Here is a 19,142-nt window from a genome sequence, read left to right as displayed (position 1 = left end):
GATAGTTGAAAAACATCCAATAATCAGGGCCGATTATATCCTGTCAATCAAAAGAGGGCGGGAAAACACACTGATTTCATGCTGTGTGTAAAGATGATGTCTCTTGTGTGGAATGATGACGAAACTGCAGTTTGTAATCTCTGTACTGCTAAAATTTTAGCAGTACATATATATTTAGCAGTACACTATATATTAGCAGTTTGATTTTAATGATGAAGTAGATGTTTCACTCTCTTCCAAATGTTGTTTCACCCTTTTTTGGACTGCCTCCAATTCGCATATAAGCAGAAGAGAGGTACAGAGGATGCAGTGGCTTTTCTCTTGCACTGTCTGCTTCAACACCTGGATATTCCTGGAAATTACAGTGGGGGAAAAAAGTATTTGATCCCCTGCTGATTTTGTACGTTTGCCCAGTGACAAAGAAATGATCAGTCTATAATTTTAATGGTAGATTTATTTGAACAGTGAGAGACAGAATAACAACAAAAAAATCCAGAAAAACGCACGTCAAAAATGTTATAAATTGATTTGCATTTTAATGAGGGAAATAAGTATTTGACCCCTCTGCAAAACATGACTTAGTACTTGGTTTAAAAACCCTTGTTGGCAATCACAGAGGTCAGACGTTTCTTGTAGTTGGCCACCAGGTTTGCACACATCTCAGGAGGGATTTTGTCCCACTCCTCTTTGCAGATCTTCTCCAAATCATTAAGGTTTTGAGGCTGACGTTTGGCAACTCGAACCTTCAGCTCCCTCCACAGATTTTCTATGGGATTTAGGTCTGGAGACTGCCTAGGTCACTCCAGGACCTTAATGTGCTTCTTCTTGAGCCACTCCTTTGTTGACTTGGCCGTGTGTTTTGGGTCATTGTCATGCTGGAATACCCATCCACGACCCATTTTCAATGCCCTGTCTGAGGGAAGGAGGTTTTCACCCAAGATTTGACGGTACATGGCCCCGTCCATCGTCCCTTTGATGCGGTGAAGTTGTCCTGTCCCCTTAGCAGAAAAAAAACCCCAAAGCATAATGTTTCCACCTCCATGTTTGACGGTGGGGATGGTGTTCCAGGGGTCATAGGCAGCATTCTTCCTCCTCCAAACACGGCGAGTGGAGTTGATGCCAAAGAGCTCCATTTTGGTCTCATCTGACCTCAACACTTTCACCCAGTTATCCGCTGAATCATTCAGATGTTCACTGGCAAACTTCAGACAGGCATGTATATGTGCTTTCTTGAGCAGCGGACCTTGCGCGCGCTGCAGGATTTCAGTCCTTCACGGCGTAGTGTGTTACCAATTGTTTTCTTGGTGACTATGGTCCCAGCTGCCTTGAGATCATTGACAAGATCCTCCCGTGTAGTTCTGGGCTGATTCCTCACTGTTCTCATGATCACTGCAACTCCACGAGGTGAGATCTTGCATGGAGCCCCAGGCCGAGGGAGATTGACAGTTCTTTTGTGCTTCTTCCATTTGCGAATAATCGCACCAACTGTTGTCCCCTTCTCACCAAGCTGCTTGGCAATGGACTTGTAGCCCATTCCAGACTTGTGTAGGTCTACAGTCTTGTCCCTGACATCCTTGGAGAGCTCTTTGGTCTTGGCCATGGTGGAGAGTTTGGAATCTGATTGATTGATTGCTTCTGTGGACAGGTGTCTTTTATACAGGTAACAAACTGATATTAGGAGCACTCCCTTTAAGAGTGTGCTCCTAATCTCAGCTCGTTACCTGTATAAAAGACACCTGGGAGCCAGAAATCTTTCTGATTGAGAGGGGGTCAAATACTTTTTTCCCTCATTAAAATGCAAATTAATTTATAAAATTTTTGACATGCGTTTTTCTGGATTTTTTTGTTGTTATTCTGTCTCTCACTGTTCAAATAAACCTACCATTAAAATTATAGACTGATCATTTCTTTGTCAGTGGGCAAACGTACAAAATCAGCAGGGGATCAAATACTTTTTTCCCTCACTGTATGCCAGACTTCTTTTCATTGACTTTAGCTCCGCCTTTAACTCAATTCAGCGTCATTGGGAAATCAAGAAACTACAGAAACTCCTTGCCGGAGTTTCTGCACGATTATGGCCAAAATGATAATTACGATTATTGATTGAGATCACGATTGTCAGTCACATTTATTAATTGATTTATTGATTGAATTGTTAATTGATCAAATTAGACTGATCCTTAAAGTGCATTATCACGTAGAAGCAAAATATAAATAAAGTTGTACCCAAAATATAGGATAAGTAAAAATAAAATTGCCATCAACCAAATGAAAATATGCAATCAAATGGAAAAATTCAGGCCTATGCAGAAAAGGCAATAACAGTGTTTATAGGAGGAGAGATGCAGACAAATCACCCAATAGAGTGTCTGACGTCATTTTGTACCGAACACCCGAAGTTACCATCACATTGGTTCCCTGGACAAAAACCCAATAGGATTTTCACATAGACTTTTGGATTATTGCAAAAAATAAGCTCTGTGACCAACAAAAGTTTACAATACTAACACGTTTTGTCCATCAAGATCATTTTCACAAATGAACACAACTTTTATGAAGTTTGAAGTCTAAATACAATCTCCAGAAATAAACAGCTAACCGAACGCTATAAACGAACTACACCACGGTCGCTCGACTTCAACGTCACCATCACCAAGCTTCTGACTTTTCCAACCTTGATTTAAAACGTTTTCCATAATACGGATTTACTGTGTGGATGAATCTTCATCCATGTTTTTTTTTTTTTTGGGTGGGGGGGGATTGTGCACAGCACACCTGAAACAGTTTATCTGCAAAGTTTTTCCCTGTTCGGCGTGATGACATTTAATGTCCCTGACAACGTCTGTAGTCCCACTTAGCTCCAGCGCTTATGCGAGGGCGAATCATTAGTGTCATGATTCCCCCTCGCATAAGCGCTGGAGCTCACAGCGCACTGTGAAACCCGAAGCGCACTCTTTCAGTGACACTGACTTAACTGTTTACTTTCTACATGTGCATTTGTTATGATTTCTGTTCTGTCTCCGCCCCTGTATTATCACTGTTTTTTCCCTTATGCGTCATCATTAGTCTCAGCTCTTTTGTGTTCACCCTTAATTACGTTTGGCATTTAAACTCTTCGTGTGTCATTGTTCAACACGAAGAATTGAGTGAGTTTTCCTTGTACCAAGCCTTTGTTCATAGTTTCACATCTCAGTTTTGATCCTGTGCTCGACCTAGTTGTTGGATTGCTGTTTAGCCTTGTTTATGCCCGTTTGCCGATCGCCTATCCTTTTGCGTGTTGTTGACCACGCTATTGTCTCACGTTGTGGATTTGTCTGCCTCTCTTTAATAAAGCTCTTATCTGCACTTGCATCCGTCCTAAACCCTCATTACATGACAGTGAGCAACCTCCTTTTTCAATAGCTTTTTTTTTTTTTTTTTTTTTTTTAAATTCATGAATGGGGTTTTACTGATGTATATTATGTCGTAGAATAAAAGCGTGAAAATATTTTGAGCTGTGTTCACCACAGACTTTATTTCAGGCTTTTAACTAAAATCCCATTCAAAAAACTGTCGAGCTAAAATGCTAACTCATTTCCGGGTTTTGGCATTACAAAATGACATCATCCCTGCGCCGCTCTATGGTAACTGGCTGGAAGTTTAGGAAGCGATTTGATTTGATATGTAGCGGAGTTTTCTATGAACGGAGGACGAACTTTAAACGTCCATATCGCAGTCGATCATGTTCATGTAATCATGGGCAGACAAAATGGTAATCGAGATCAATATTAGATTAATTGTGCAGCCCTAGTTGAGAGGCAGGAATTTGGTCAGTAGTTGCTGCAAGCCTTTTATAATCGACCACTTAAGTGTGCGAGAAGGCGGGAATTACAGAGAGGGGTTAAAGCAATGCAAACATGCGCACACATGATGCAGTATTAGACCATCATAAAGAATCTAAAGCGGAATCCCAGACATTTTTTTCAAATTTAGAAATCCCGGCCAGACACATTTTTAATGTCTGGGGGGGTTGCGGGGGGGTAGAGGATGTGTCTGGGGGAAAAAAAGAGGACATGTCTGGGGGAAAAGAGGACGTACGGTCACACTGGTTCAGTTCCTTCTGCCTTTTGAGCTCCAGTTTTTCCCCTCGGCTAAAACAGAGGTTATTGTTGGTTGTGTGGTTTTGTATCCTGTCACGGAGGCTGCTGGATGCACCTTTTCAAACGTTATATCATGGTGCTCGTTGTTGTATTGTATTTTAAAACACAAATCCCAATGTTTGCAATTAACATTATCGCCATTTCAACTAAAATGATCCCAAACGTAACTATGGCGCGCTCGGTTCATTTTCCCTCGCGTGTCTGCTGCACGAGCCGGCACGCACCTCTAAACTACACACTCTAATGACGACCTTGCTTAACCATCGAGAAGTTTTATCCATTAAATGATTAACGACAATTAATCGACCATCGATTAATGGTTAGCGTCCCTGGTTATTGTCTTGGGATAAATTGTAGGGTATATTTTAGGCTTGTGCGATCGTGTGAAAAAATTTCAGTCCCATCATGCCCGAAAATATCCTTGATTATCGCACTTTGCTAATTTGAGCCCCTGTTCTTGTTTTGTGAGTCAAGACATTCGTGGCATTATCTGTTTGGCAAGCACAGAAAAGGGTAACCCGTGTCTGAGAAACATGCTTTGTTGCTCTGCTCCGATGTCAGACAGCAGGTTATTAAAGTTCGTATAGGACAGAAAAGAGGCAAAAAATGGAAACACATATTAGGAGATACGACACAGTTTACTTTTGTTGATCTTAAAGCTGCAGACACCACGCTTTCCAACAGACATTTCATTTTTCCAACTCAATGGCCATCGAGAGCTGGAAGCAATATACAATTCATCTCAAGCCTATTATAAGTCAATTAAAAAATAGGTGGGGCAAGGAGAATAAGCGATCGCACTGTACCGTATGATTCGTAATAACAGATGATCGTTTAGAGAATGGGTCTGTGTAGTACTGGTATTAATTATCAGCACCTGGGTCATTAAGAAATCCCCATCCTAACTGGTATTTCATTATAAATTAATATTATGTAAGCAGAAATTATACTCATTCGTTTTAGAAAATCAAAAAGGCCCATTTGTGCACACCAGAGGTCTGGGATACGTTCACTGTTACTCACTTTGGCACAGTGAAGGTCCCTGTGCTTCTTGAGCAGCTTGTCAGCCTGCTGTATCGCCATCTTGTTATTGCCATTATCAAGATAATCTAGAGAGAGGAAAAAAATATATATGTTCAGCATGAATCATAACTTTCAAGTTTTGCAACAGCTGCACATTCATGTACAATAGCTCCAATGAACTAACTGCAGATATTTTTATCAGCACTCAACACTGTGACATTCCCGCGTTGTGTCCTACACACTTGGGTTAGACTGTTTAGATTTATCTCCACCACACAGTGCTGGAGATTCATTAGACAGGTAAATCTGAACTCTTATATTTCCCAGGGTGTGTTATACAGATCCACTACTACACTGTGCCTCCTCACGCTACATACTTCTAATATGTTGAACTGGTCTTCTTAGCTTGGTTTAGGACAATTTCAGGAGATCTGCTACCTCATTTACTAGCGCCACATGCTCAAGGCCGTGGCATTACTTTACACCAAGTACAGAAAGCTTGCCAGAAGCAGACAGACCTAGTTACAGTTGCTAAGCTACAAGTGATCAAGCTCTTTTTATAGGTGATGTATCAAAAGGTTCAACTACGGATTTAAAAAAAGAAGCTGTTTACAAGAGAGTGTGTGCGAGAGAGCGAGCGAGCGATAGCGAGAGATAGCGCGAGTCATAGTCAGAGAGAGGGCGAGAGAGAGAGACCGAGCGAGCGATAGCGAGAGAGTGAGTGATGGCGAGAGAATGTGAGAGAGAGCGAGTGATAGAGCGTGCGCACAGTGAACATCAAATGCATCAACACTTTAGCTACAACTAGAAATGTACTAATAAATGGTCATAGAACAAAATATATTCGGCATTAACAGAGGAAAGGTTTTGAAAACGTCACAGAAGTCATCTGACTGCTTATTAACTTAATCTGTACGATGGTTCTCAAATTACATAACTGAACAGTCCAAAACACACATTTATGTACCTTTAATGACTTCGTTTACAACAATAATCATGATAGAAATATGTACCATCCACACCTCCGACTGCAGCACAGAAGGACTGAGAAAACACAGGACAACACCAAACACACAAACAGTGCAGAGCTTATAGGACTGTAACACAGCTCGATCTTAAACACGCTCCTGTCCGAGACCGTGTACTGCGATGTTTCGTGTGTGAGATCAGTGCCCCGTTTACACCACTAGAATGCACAAGGCCATTAATCATGACAGCTGGCTCGCAAAAGTAACAAGAACACACAGAGGACAAAGACATATCGCCAAGTTGTACTTTCCTTTGCCTCTAGGTCGCTACTACCACCAAGCTCAGGTTAAAGCCGTCACTATGTAAAGAAGTCGCATTTCATGTACCTGGTTCCCTCGACACACACACAACAGGATTCTTCCACTGGCTTTTAGATTATTGCAAAACAAAAGGTTTATGATTCTTATATGTTTTGTTCATCGAGATAATCGTCACAAATGAACACAACTTTTATGAATTCTGCCTAAATACAATGGGCAGAAGTAAAAGGCTAAAGTTAGGCTATTAATGAACTACACCACGGTCGCATGACTTCAACATCACCACCGTTAAAACTTCTGACAACTCTTTCAATCTTTATTTAAAAAAAAAAACAAAAAAAACACTATGTTTGGAAAATAAACTGATAAAGCGACAAGTTGGAAAGTTTGCGAGTATGAAAACAACGAGGCTGTACTAGATGAGTTTTCCTGTTCGGCGTGATTACGTTTAATCTTCCCGACGATCCCCGTAGTCCTGTTTGGCCACTTGTTAGCAACCGCCTTTTTGAAGATGCGCAAAAGCTTAAAAATAATCACGAGTGGGGCATTACTGATGTATTTTATGTCGTAGAATAAAACGTGAAAATATCTTGAGCTCGTGTTCACCAAAAACCCATCGACTCCCGGACGACAAAACTGGACGTGCTAAAATGCTACTTCAATTCCTGGTGGTACGATTCGATCCTGCAAGACTCTATCCACCTTTTTCCTACGTCCCATGAGGCTTTGCGGAAATTATGGGAGTAACTTCCTTTAAGACGTGAATAAACCTTTTGCTGCGGAGTCGCTAGTCATTCATTCGTAGCAAGATGTGGAGTCACATTCTGACTGGGCTTATAAAGGACAACATGAGCACACCCGTCCCTTCCTTAACAGATTAATGGGAGGACGATTTAAAAAAAAGAGTCCGCAGACAACTTACAGTAGCATGTTTATCTATTTTGTTGGTTTGTTTGTGTGTGAAGGTGAGCCAAGGGGCAATCTAAAGAGCTCAGAGGCTTCCCAGTACCTTCCCTGTAATAAACTCAGTCATGTGTTACCTAAAGACACGGGAAATGATTGTGTGTGTGCTTAATTTATCCATTTATTTTGTGTAGTTTTTGAATAAGTAGATCGCGTGAGAAATGCGTAACATACCAATACACTGTAAACAGTTTCATCTCTTTATTTTTTTGACAGCGGTGTAAATCCTGATGAGTCTCCGTCTCTGGCAGTGCAAATAACAGCTCTTACCCAGTATGTTGTTCTTGGTGATCAGCTGATATCATTTCGACACTATGCAAAAACAACGAAACGTACTTTACTTACGCCTGCACACAAGTGAAGTAATCTAATCAAATCTTATGATTTGATATGTCTGAGTACTAAACAATACAGTTAATACTGCATAATAATGCAGGCTGTCGTCATAAAAGATGTAATCAGCACTGAAACATAATTAAGCATCTTCTGAGGACGCGGTTAGGCGAGTGGTTTGTAGAGATCGAAACCAATATTGATTTTTTAAAAAAATGTTTATAACCAATACTTGCATGTTTATGTGCCCGATAACCAATATGCAGAACCGATATCTAAAACCTAACTAGCTAACAACATAAACAACGAGGCTAGTAATACAAGTGCAGGAACATTTTGCATTTACGGCATTTTGCCAGACGCCCTTATCCAGAGCGTCTTGCATCTCTCTCATTTATACAACTGAGCAGTTGAGGGATAAGGGCCTTGCTCAAGGGCCCAACAGTGGTAGCTTGGAAGTGCTGAGGCTTGAACTCCTGAACTTCTGATCAGTAACCCAGAGCCTTTAACCACTGACTAACCACTGCCCGTTTGGGTCATGCACGTGTGCTTGTTTCATGGCCACTGATTAAACTGGGGAAACAGAGCTAAAGAAAAATGGTACATGACACCCAAGATCGCTTAACACTAAAGCAGGTTACTCATTTCAGTATCAACAAAAAAATAACGTCTAAAATATGGTACTGACGCATCTCTAAAACAAATCTTGCCAAGCAATAGAAATCACGGATAACAACCATGCAGAGAGAACTAGACAAATAAACGAGTAAATAATATCTATTAGGTACGCATGGATAAAAAAAAAAAAAAATGTGACTGGCAAATTCAGATAGTATCAGGTTTTCTGACAAAAGGTCTCAAAGAGGCTGTGTAGAGGAATGTAGTATTAGAATTATACATATTTAATAATTGAAATATATAGGCGTGATCCTTAACAAACTGGATCATTGCTCACAGTGCTACAGCTTCGATGGTGGTGCCGGAGACGTAAGCGGAGTCTGAAACGGCGTACAGTGCGTACTTTATTTTGAGAAGTGTGTTCACAATGGGAAAGACAGTGAGATGTAGTGCTCGAACGATATGAAATGATGCACTAAAACTGCCCAAACTTTAAGTACTCGGTGCTGACAGTCTGCTCTGTGTAGCAGAAGGAGGGGGTGGAGGAGACCAGATGGCAGCGTGACTTGTGTTCTTCTGAAAGGCCGACACAACGAGCAAGGACACGCTACATCATGCATGCTCATTAAACGCAGAAAGTGTAAACAGGACAGTTTTCAGGTTTTTGTTTTGGTACAGTTCCATGACGAGTGGTCTGTTACGGTAATGAGGCGTTTCTGTTACGTTTACTATTTGAGTCGTTAAATAAAGAGGTACTATTAAGAATACGTACAGTGTATAGGATACAGGGATATACACCAGTTTGGGGGTTGTAACGTCTAGATCAGAGGTTCTCAACCTTTTGTAATTAAAGCCCCCCCTAAGCCTCCTCTATCATGTGGCATGCCCCCCCCCCCAATATTGGAGGAGATGAGGTATAATGATTATCTATTTTATTTATTATATATATATATATAAATAAAATGCAGAGATAGGTGAGAGTGCAGCGGAAAAGCAAGACCTCGCGCTTGCAGGACAGTACTGGTCACATTTAGAAAATTGCTAAAGTTTGTCCAAAAAGTCGCTAGATTTGTCGCTAGGTGCTTTTATATTTTTTTTGCAAAACAAAGTCGCTAAAGTGGTCTGAAAAGTCACCAAGTTGGCAACACTGGTCTGCACTGACCGCTAGATAAACAATTTGCCCCCCCCCGTGTTGAGAGCCACTGGTCTAGATCGTATGTAGACGAGCTAACAAACAGATAACGATGGTGGTGTATAGTCTTGTGTCTGACCAGAAAAGCAGGTACTGTTTATTCTCATTTAGCAAGAAAATGTCTCTCACCATGTGACAATGTAGTAAAAGAACATTTCTCTCACTCCCTCACATTCCTGCTTTATCCCAGTCGAGGTCACGTTGGATCCTATCCCACGAACACTGATCGTGAGGTGGGAATACATCCTGAATGTACAAAACTAGGGGCATTTTATGTTAGCCTATCCACTTACTGGCACGTTTTTGGGAGGTGGGAGGAAACCAGAAAACGCAGAGTACACTCACGTGGAGAACAGAAACCTAAGCGCGGGATGGAACTGGAAACCTGTGAGGCAGCAATGCTACTCGCAGCACCACACCTATATCAATTTAAAATAATTATAAATAACAAGTACAGTCATAAATTATTTATCAAAATACTGCACTGTACAAGGTCATTTTTCTCAACATCTTCAGACTCAGCTTAACCTGCTGAAGACTTTCTTTCGTACTAAATCTATTAATAGTCGTTACGATAATAAAGAAGCTGCTTTTATCAAAATATTGCTCCCCTAGTGATTAAAAAAACAACACATTTATACAATAGAATATTCATGATATTATCGTATACAATTAAAAATACCATCAATGTGTTTGTACTGCATCTGCAAGGACATTTCTTCCCTCCTGAGTGAGAATATCACGTGGTAACATGTCCCAGTTTCGGCCAACCCAAGCCTATCCTTCTGTTTCCTCACCGAGTACACGCAACGATTGTTTAACTCATTTCTAATGCGAAGCACTTTCTTTACGATTAAAATGCCGAGGCAGGAGAGGTGTAACTACACCACAACCTAAGTGTTTAATACAAATATGCAAAAACATCGAAACGTACTTTACTTACGTCTACACACAAGTGAAGAAATCTAATCAAATCTTATGATTTGATATGTCTGAGTACTAAACAATGCAGTTAATACTGCATAATAATGCAGGCTGTCATCATAAAAGATGTAATCAGCACTGAAACATAATTAAGCCCACATTCCCTCTACTGAAGAAGTCACTTCCTTTATATCTCGAATCGGCTACATGGCATCTTCTGAGGACGCGGTTAGGCGAGTGGTTTGTAGAGATCGAAACCAATATTGATTTTTTAAAAAAAATGTTTATAATCAATACTTGCATGTTTATGTGCCCGATAACCAATATGCAGAACCGATATTTATTTATCATCTTACTTCTGTTTTGGACACAATAAGAACACCACAGAACTGAACAAACCATTTTATTCATAACAGTTTTGTCAATTTCACTTCCTTCTTGCATACAAAACTCTCCTTTATACAACAGTAAATAGAGGGGTCTGAAAGAGTGGCAAAAGAAGTGCACTGATACTACAGTGTCTTTTTTTTTTTTTTTTTTTTTTTTTTAATAAAAGCCCCGATGACAAACAGACTCCATGATATTCTCTCCATTTCTTAGCACCATGCTGCTTAAACTACATATCAAGCATTTATGTAACACCTAATTGGTACATTAATGGCTGTTATAGCGGTCCATGCGTGCAAATGTCAAAATACCCACAAGATGGCGCCATTTATCGGTGGATTCAATAATATAACTCCGATAACCGATTAAGGAAAAAATGCTTAAAAACCAGGAAAAATATAGGTAAAACTGATTATCGAGGTCGTCCGATTGATCGGTTTTGAAGATTAATCAGCACTGATAGGTTGCCATTGGTTACCTGCGAAAATCCACAATTTCTCTAGGCCTCTAGAGGCGATATTAAAAACTATCACAGACTAATTTTGTTGTGTTATTTGAAGTAGGGTTGTTTTAAAATTCATTGTTGATTCACTGGCAGGGAACAAGTGGTGGACTGAAACGCTACCGAGTGCCGAAATAAAGAGTACTAATAAGGTGCTGAATTACAGCTGGTAATTACAAGCATATATTCTCACTCTAATCTAGTAACACAACTAACCATCTGTTGCGCCGCTCACGGTAATTATATTACTAGCACGAGTGAAGCTACTGCAACTCTATTTTTAAATTCAATTATTATTCCCAGCTCTCCTGAAGCCTAAAACTACTCACGATTTATGTGCATCGTGCCTCGCCTTAAACATTCAGCTAAATGCCTACATGCAGTATACAGTGACCTCCACGACTTCTCGTAGACCTCTGGATGCAGTTAGAAAATACAGAGTACAGGTTAGTTTTTAAACCACTGATTAAAAATAAAGGGGGTGTAGACCAGATCAATGCAATGTCAAAGCCAGCGGGCACGATCGAAACCCTTATGCAACTGCTGCTTGCACTAAATACTCTCTCTCTCTTTCAGAACGGAAACAAAGCAAGGTTATTCCACTTCTGGTCAAGCCTATGATGAAGAGATCTTGACATGCGTCTTAAAAAAGTGAAATCTCCACTGAAACGTTTCCAAATGATCTCCTACCTCAAAAAGCAGTGTTGGATAAGAGCGTTTATTTTCAGAAAGCTTTCATCTCACCAAAGGAAGCCCCGAGGTCTCTGTAGCTCGGAGTGAAGATGTGCGATAACGAACCACATTCACGCAAAAGCAAATACTGGCATCACTAGACACTTTTCTGCAAACTTTCTCCTGAAGCATGATACGTATAAGGTGTCTGAGAAAGATTACACATCATAACCTCATACACATATCATCTGGTTTAAGTAGTGAACAAACTTGTTAGTCAGAATTACCGAGCATTAGAAAAAAGTCGAGCAAACCTAATGATAGAGGAAGAACACTGACTGTATTTGTTCAAATTTTGTGTTTGAAAACAGTCAGGTTCTACTAACGTCCTGCACAATCTAAAACCGTATCTCGTCACTGAAGAGCTGGGTAGAAGCTTGTGTTATAAGCATGCTGACGACATGTCCCCCTGCTGCAGGGATCCTCTTTCAGAGCCTCCTCCACTGCAGCACTGCCTCTATTAGGAATAGAAGCTGCTCCACATATCCCAGGTCCTCCACAACACAAAGACTCCGACACAAACACACAAATTATACTCCAATTTACAGTAAGTCTTTTGTGATTGTTGCAGCTTTTTCCCCCAAAACTCTGCGATGCAACTTGAGATGACGGAGTTTTTTGTGCTCTCTTTGCGGAAAACTATATGAATTGCCCAAATTGCAATCGCACGAAATTTTGCAGTGATGTTTGTTGGTAAATGCGACCTTTTAACTGTACTCGTGTTCAAAGCATGTGAATCGAAGGAGGCTTTTGGGCTTTGACTGAATGTGTATTGGGATGATGTCACATGACGCACCTCGGCCCAAATCTGCGGTAATTTTGAAAAATTGTGAACTCCTCAGAATATTGCGGAGTTTGTTTGATTTCGTGTTAATTTCTGCGATCGCAAAATCCTGGAGGGACTGAATTTTGCTACTTAAAAGACACACAGGGTGGTAACTGGAGGTGTGGGTGTAGGAGGTCCTGGTAGCAGGCGTCAGGGACAGTCACATCCGGCAGACCTCCTCTTTTGGGATGGTTTAGGTTTGCTATAAAACACCATGTATTAAATTTGTTTGTTTTTTTTAAATGCTTGTTTATCGTTTCAGAGTCATTTTGGGGCTAAAATTAATGAACAATTCTGAATGATGTGCATTAGATATGAGGTATATCAGCAATTACCGGTTACATTAAACACTGCCATTAGTTCCTGTTATACTGCTTTTGCATTATACTTTTTTTTTTTTTTTTTTTTAATTACTACTAACTCACATTTGTTGTTTATTTGTTTCACCAAACAAATCTAAAAAAATTTAAAATAAAAGATGAATCATGAAATACTCTTGCACGGCATTTTAGTCTAAACAGACTCGACCTGGAAGTTTCTTCTACATGATCTTTTCTCTGATTAAGACGTCTACTCTGGACCTCGGCTTTCCTAAAAGAGACGTTAGAAATGAAGAACATATTAAGAAATACGTTACGCATTTTTTCCTCAGCAGTCACGTCGTCCTCCTTTACTGTCGCCTTGTTGCTATTTTTAAAACGCGCATAGTAATCCATACTAGCAGCACATCAGCCCCTAACCGAGTCTACACGGTAACCGCTGATTCACATCCCATACACATCATTCCAGATCGTCTACTGATTTAGCCTTAAAAAGAATTATGAAAAACAAGCAGAGGAAAAGATATATGAGTGCTTTTTTAAATAAAATAAAGTATAATTTATTGTTTTAAATCCAAAACATTGATTCCCCCCCCCAACATCTCCTATTTGTCGACATTATTGACAGCTGCAGAAATCAATTCAAGCAACACTGTGTCCATGTTTCTGAGAGCAGCAACTGTTTCATTTGCACCGTTGAGAAATACAGAAACAGTACTGCCATAACAAAACTCTAAATTCTCAGAGGCAACACACACAGCCTTCAAACCTCGTTCAGTACTGCGCTACGACCTGAACTACACACTTCACAATACTACATTCTCTTTTCTCATAGCGAGGCTGAAACCTGAAGTACTGATACCATTTATAACTGATAACCTTTAAGATAAACAACACACACTTGACATAAGAGGTCCCTGTAAAATGACTAATCAAACTGCACAAACACTCGACTACCCTACTGGAAGAACTACAGACACTGACAGGACACAAAACCACAGCTTTATCTATCTGAATAATGACCAAAATATATATACACACACAGAATATATATAGTCATAAAACTTAAAACAGATCTGTAATTCCAGTATAGTACTTATTCATGCCAAACAGGAATTACATTAGTAGTTGAAAATGAAGAAGGAACTGACTTCATAGCATCAAACAGTGACCGATCTGGGAGGGTTGTGACGGTATCCATGAAAACTGATGGAGTGCCACCTTCAGTGGTGTCGGACCACACGTTAATGTTTCTGCTTGGGTGGCACTATAACAAGTACAAAGTACAACATTTTGTATACCAGTGTAGTAGTAGTAATAATATTATTATTATTATTATTATTATTATTATTATTATTATTATTATTAACAGATGCAATATTAATTTGTATTTATAGCCTACCATACAGCGGGAGATTTTACGTTAATACAAAAATTATGTAATCATAATCGAATACTTGATATGGTTTTCTCTGTTAGTTTGGCACGGGTTTGTTTGAGCACGGCAAAATCCAGTCAGGCGAATTCTGATAGATCACTTCGGGTTTCTGGCGCTGCGATGGATCTTGTTGATCTGGGAACATTTTGGATTCGTGCCTAAAGAGAGACATGAACCAATACATTTGGATGAAGATTTATGTCAGCTTTAGGGGGGGGGGGGTGTTGAACACTACTCAGGAGCCATCTCCAGGCATGTCACCCAGCAGTGTTTATTTATTTATTTAATATATAGCTTTTGAACATATTATTTAAGTTACAGTCCTACTGGTATTTCTTTCAAAGTTGTACAGGCTTGTGGTACTACACTTGTAAAAAAAATTAATAAAGTACTCGTCAGAGAAACTCTTGATTATCCACTTTACAACACCGTATCCCACAGCGCCCTCAGGCTGTTTTCCACTGCAACAACATGACACAACAAGGCTGTATTGAGATGTTTCACTGATGGAAGTGCTCAAATAAACGCACACGTTTTGTTACGATTGGTAAAAAGCTGCCACCGTCACAGCCCTACGATCTGGTGAAGTAGCGCAGGATCCACTTCCTGTCAGAGCACCTCATCACTACACGTTCACTGTTCTTCCTATTCGAACAGCCATGTGGCCTCAGAAAGGACCTGTTAAATAGCTCATTAGTTGGATCGAGAGTGTCAAAAGCAACACATTATGCGAGGAACAGGTCTTCGGGTGCTTCAGGACAACAGAAGAGCACTGCGTTTACTCTGCAAACAAATATTAAATTGGAATGCTGGGTACAAAGAAGAGTGGTTGTACTATTAGATATGATATATATTGACTCGTACCACAGTGCTGTTGAATTTCCACTTCGATCGACCAGAAGGTGTTGATTAATTCTGTATAACAACAGCTCTGACAGTTATGTCAACTGGGCTTCAGATCACAGGTTTAGACATGAATCTGTCCGTTGCTACAGTTTCTATAATAACAGCTCGCTCACAGGGACGCACCACACCTGTCGGTATTTAACAAAGAAAATCGTATCAACAACATGAAGTCTTCTGTCCAGAGATTATTTAACATTTATGGACCAAGTCTCGGGTGTCAGCACTTCATGCTTTCCAGTTTCTCTGTACATGTCTTTTTTTTTTTATCTTATTAATTTCATAAAGAGAGGAAAGACGAGAGACTGGTAAAGGAACAACTGTTTCCAGCTGCTATAATGCAAGTGATAGCAGGAATGAACCCTTCTCACAGACATTCCACAATATTAACCTCCTAGCATTCAAGCAGGCCGCTGGCAGGATATCGAAATTTTAACACAGTTTTTTACAACATTATTAAGAGAACCTTGCCATTTATACAGCTGTACGTAGTACACATCTACTCATGCAATATACTGTTGGAAAGCTAAGAATCTTGTGATTTGATATAAAGATACAATCACAACAGCAGCCACAATCAACATCTTTGTCAGACCACCAGCAAACAAACACCAAACTGAGGCAACACACCCCTGACGCCTCACAGTAATCCACTGATCCATAACATCCCGACAAAAACAAACAGTCTTGTTACAGTGGGAAAGGTCCAAACAATCCAATTATGGAATGATATTTAGTCCAAATCACCATGAAAAGCCTTGAAAATAGAGGTTGACTAATTGACCAGATTTGTTGATTTATCGGCACAGTTGATCGATTGCTGGAAATGCTGGTTATCTGCCATTTCGATTTTTCTATTCAACGAACTACTCCTAGAGATTTCATCGGATCAACATCATATTCGGTCAGTCTCATCGAAAGGCCTTGATGATGCTAAATTGAAAAGCTTTTGAGTTTTCGCAGAACGTCATGTCCGTGGAGGTCTCACAAATTTCACCATGAAACAGGAAACTGTTATAACTCATACATACAATGTCCAATCTGCTCCAAACTTCACAAGTTTCATAAGAGTCCTGCCCTGAGGACATCTACATGCTAACTCAGTTATAGTCATAGCGCCACCTACTGGCAACTGGAAAATGTCTAAAACAACTATACAAACTCTTATTTAAAAAATTTTTTTTTTTAAAAAGGAATGGCATTCCCCTGGCAGAGCAGCCACAACGTGCACCCGGGTGCAAGGGCCCATTCATTGCTGCTTGCAACTTTAATTTTATTAGTTATCTGGAGTGTCACTTTTTGGTTCAGTTTGGATGTAGCTGCTTTTATTTCATTGAAAAAAGTATAGTACATTTTCATGGTACAGTCAGTAATGTTGATTAATCAGACATACCACCCAACTTAGTTATCTGTAAAATCCACTATCAGTCGACCTCTACTTGAAACGCGCAGCGTTATTTGATGTGTTGACACAATTCCCACTGAAACAGGAAGTCAGGGCGGGACACATCTCCTGAGGGTCTCCACACCCTTTTTAAATAGCCAATAGCGTTTAGCTTACCTCACAGCCCAGGTGAAGCCTTGATACCTGGCACAAACCCACATTTACGACACGTGCTTGCTGATATGATTTCTCTCGTTCAACAGCAGCAACTCCAGCATGGTGATTTTTATAACGTCGGGGGTGGGACACTTCAGATTCTAGACAGCATTTGATTGGACAGAAAAGCTGAAGTGCAGAATGATGTCATCAAAACTGTTTGTCCGTATCGGCGGTAGTGAGAGACTGTGCGTTTTGACTGCATATATATCTTCTAAATGTGGATGTTGTCATTGTTTTGGAGCGCACTAGCTTATAGATAACCTTAAGGAGAACATAATCATACCAAAAGCCACAAAACCCAGCCATTTTGACTTCACAGGGAATTTACATGTAACTATTAACAGATTAAAAGTATGGAGTGTCCCAAACACTCCATTTATATCAGCTGAAGCAGATCACTTCATGACAGACTGATTTAAGTTCATTCATGGTTCAGAAGGAAAGGGGGGGCATGTTGCTCATTCAACCCCCCCAAACCAAGTACAGTCTATATTTAGTAGACATGAAAAAACGAAGTAGTAGAAAATGGAGGTGGGAGCAGACATTCAGCAATGAAGCCCATGGCTTTCACAGTCAAATGAGCTCGTAACTGAATTTCACCACCAACACCAGACCTGATTTAATATGCTAAGAAATACAGCAGACTCTCATCAGCATTATGAGAAGCTGTCAATGATTAGGACACCTAGAGCAAGGTTTTACTCACAACACTTTATCCAGCTAATCAGGAGAACAGCTCAACGACACGACAAGCACTGCTCTCCATTTCTCCACACCTCATTTGGATAAGAAACCAGCGTTAGTTATCAGTACTGAGAGCTCCTTTGGGATTATCATGTGGTGATAAAGTGGACAGGAGTGCTCGAAAACATTCACTTTTCTTAACGCTGAATAAAACACACAAATTGCTCTACAACCAACTAACTGACCTTGTCATGCTCAAGCCGATTCACCGTTGTGGATAATAAAGCTGTGGAGTCAGAGCTAGCAAGCTAGCAAGGCTAGTTCACCTGACATCTAGTAACTAACTAGCTAGCGAGCTAACGTTCCTTAGCTAAATAAAATAAAATAATATAAAATAAAATATACACGTCAACTGTAATACACCTCGAATATTTTCAATGTGAAGTAATAACCAGGCAGCTTTCTCTAATATTAACAAGTCAGTCAAAAGGAAATGTGTTAGCTGTTAGCAAACCAGCACAACTGTGCGCTCGAGCGCGCTGTCATTGGGAAGCGCAGGCTAAGCGAGTCCGCGGTCGGAGCTCTGAGAGCGGCCTTACCGGCTTCCAGTCCTCTCAAACCAACCTCGAACACAGCTCATACTTCACCGCTCTGACCGCACACGCAAAAAGACTCATATTAAAAGCGTTCTGTTAGTCGGGCAGTAGTGAATTCGTACCGTAAATGGGTCTCAATCTTCTGTCGTTAGGGTCTTGCACATGGCCCCTCGCCGCCATGTTGGAGGTTAGCAGGATTAATATCGGCGCATGCGCACTTAGTTCGCTCCGGAAAGGAAAGCGGAGAGCTGATGCGCTGTAGCCACGCGACCTCACTACTGCAAAATTTCACAATATTTCACTTTATACTTCAATATTTCTTTGAAATTCCACGTTATATTACAATATTCAATATTTCATTTTTCATTATACACTCTACGGCTAAAAGTTTGTGGACACCTGACCACCACACTCATGTGGTCCTTCCACAAAGCTGTACACAAAGCTATTCCACAACTGTATAGAAAGTCTTTGTATCCTGTAACATCAGTTCCCTTCACTGGAACTAAGAGGCTCAAACTTGTTTCAGGATGACAATGCCCCTGTGCACAATGCAAGGTTTATAAAATTTGGATTGGAAGAACTCGAGTGTCCTGCACAAAATCCTGAGCTCCACCCCACTGAACACCTTTTGGGATGAATTGGATCTGTGCACCAGACCTTCTCACCT

At 40.3% G+C, this 19,142-nt stretch overlaps 1 protein-coding gene across 2 annotated transcripts in view; it reads right to left on the bottom strand.

Annotated features, from left to right (window-relative positions):
- The window catches only part of naa25 (N-alpha-acetyltransferase 25, NatB auxiliary subunit), a 33,356-nt gene extending 14,656 nt beyond the window's left edge, over window positions 1–18,700 (bottom strand). For both annotated transcript variants that reach the window (XM_017489070.3, XM_017489071.3), the window contains exons 1-2: window positions 18,595–18,700; window positions 5,163–5,248 (exon numbers count right to left, since the gene is read on the bottom strand). In XM_017489070.3, coding sequence (XP_017344559.1) covers window positions 5,163–5,248; window positions 18,595–18,652 — 144 coding nt within the window. In that variant the 5' untranslated portion in view covers window positions 18,653–18,700. The remainder of the gene's footprint in view (window positions 1–5,162; window positions 5,249–18,594) is intronic.
- Between the last annotated feature and the right edge of the window lie 442 nt (window positions 18,701–19,142).

Source organism: Ictalurus punctatus, chromosome 16 (genome assembly GCF_001660625.3).
Source record: "Ictalurus punctatus breed USDA103 chromosome 16, Coco_2.0, whole genome shotgun sequence".
NCBI classification, from domain to species: Eukaryota; Metazoa; Chordata; class Actinopteri; order Siluriformes; family Ictaluridae; genus Ictalurus; species Ictalurus punctatus.
Note: the sequence above shows the minus strand (reverse complement) of the source record. Positions and strands in the feature narration are given on the sequence as shown.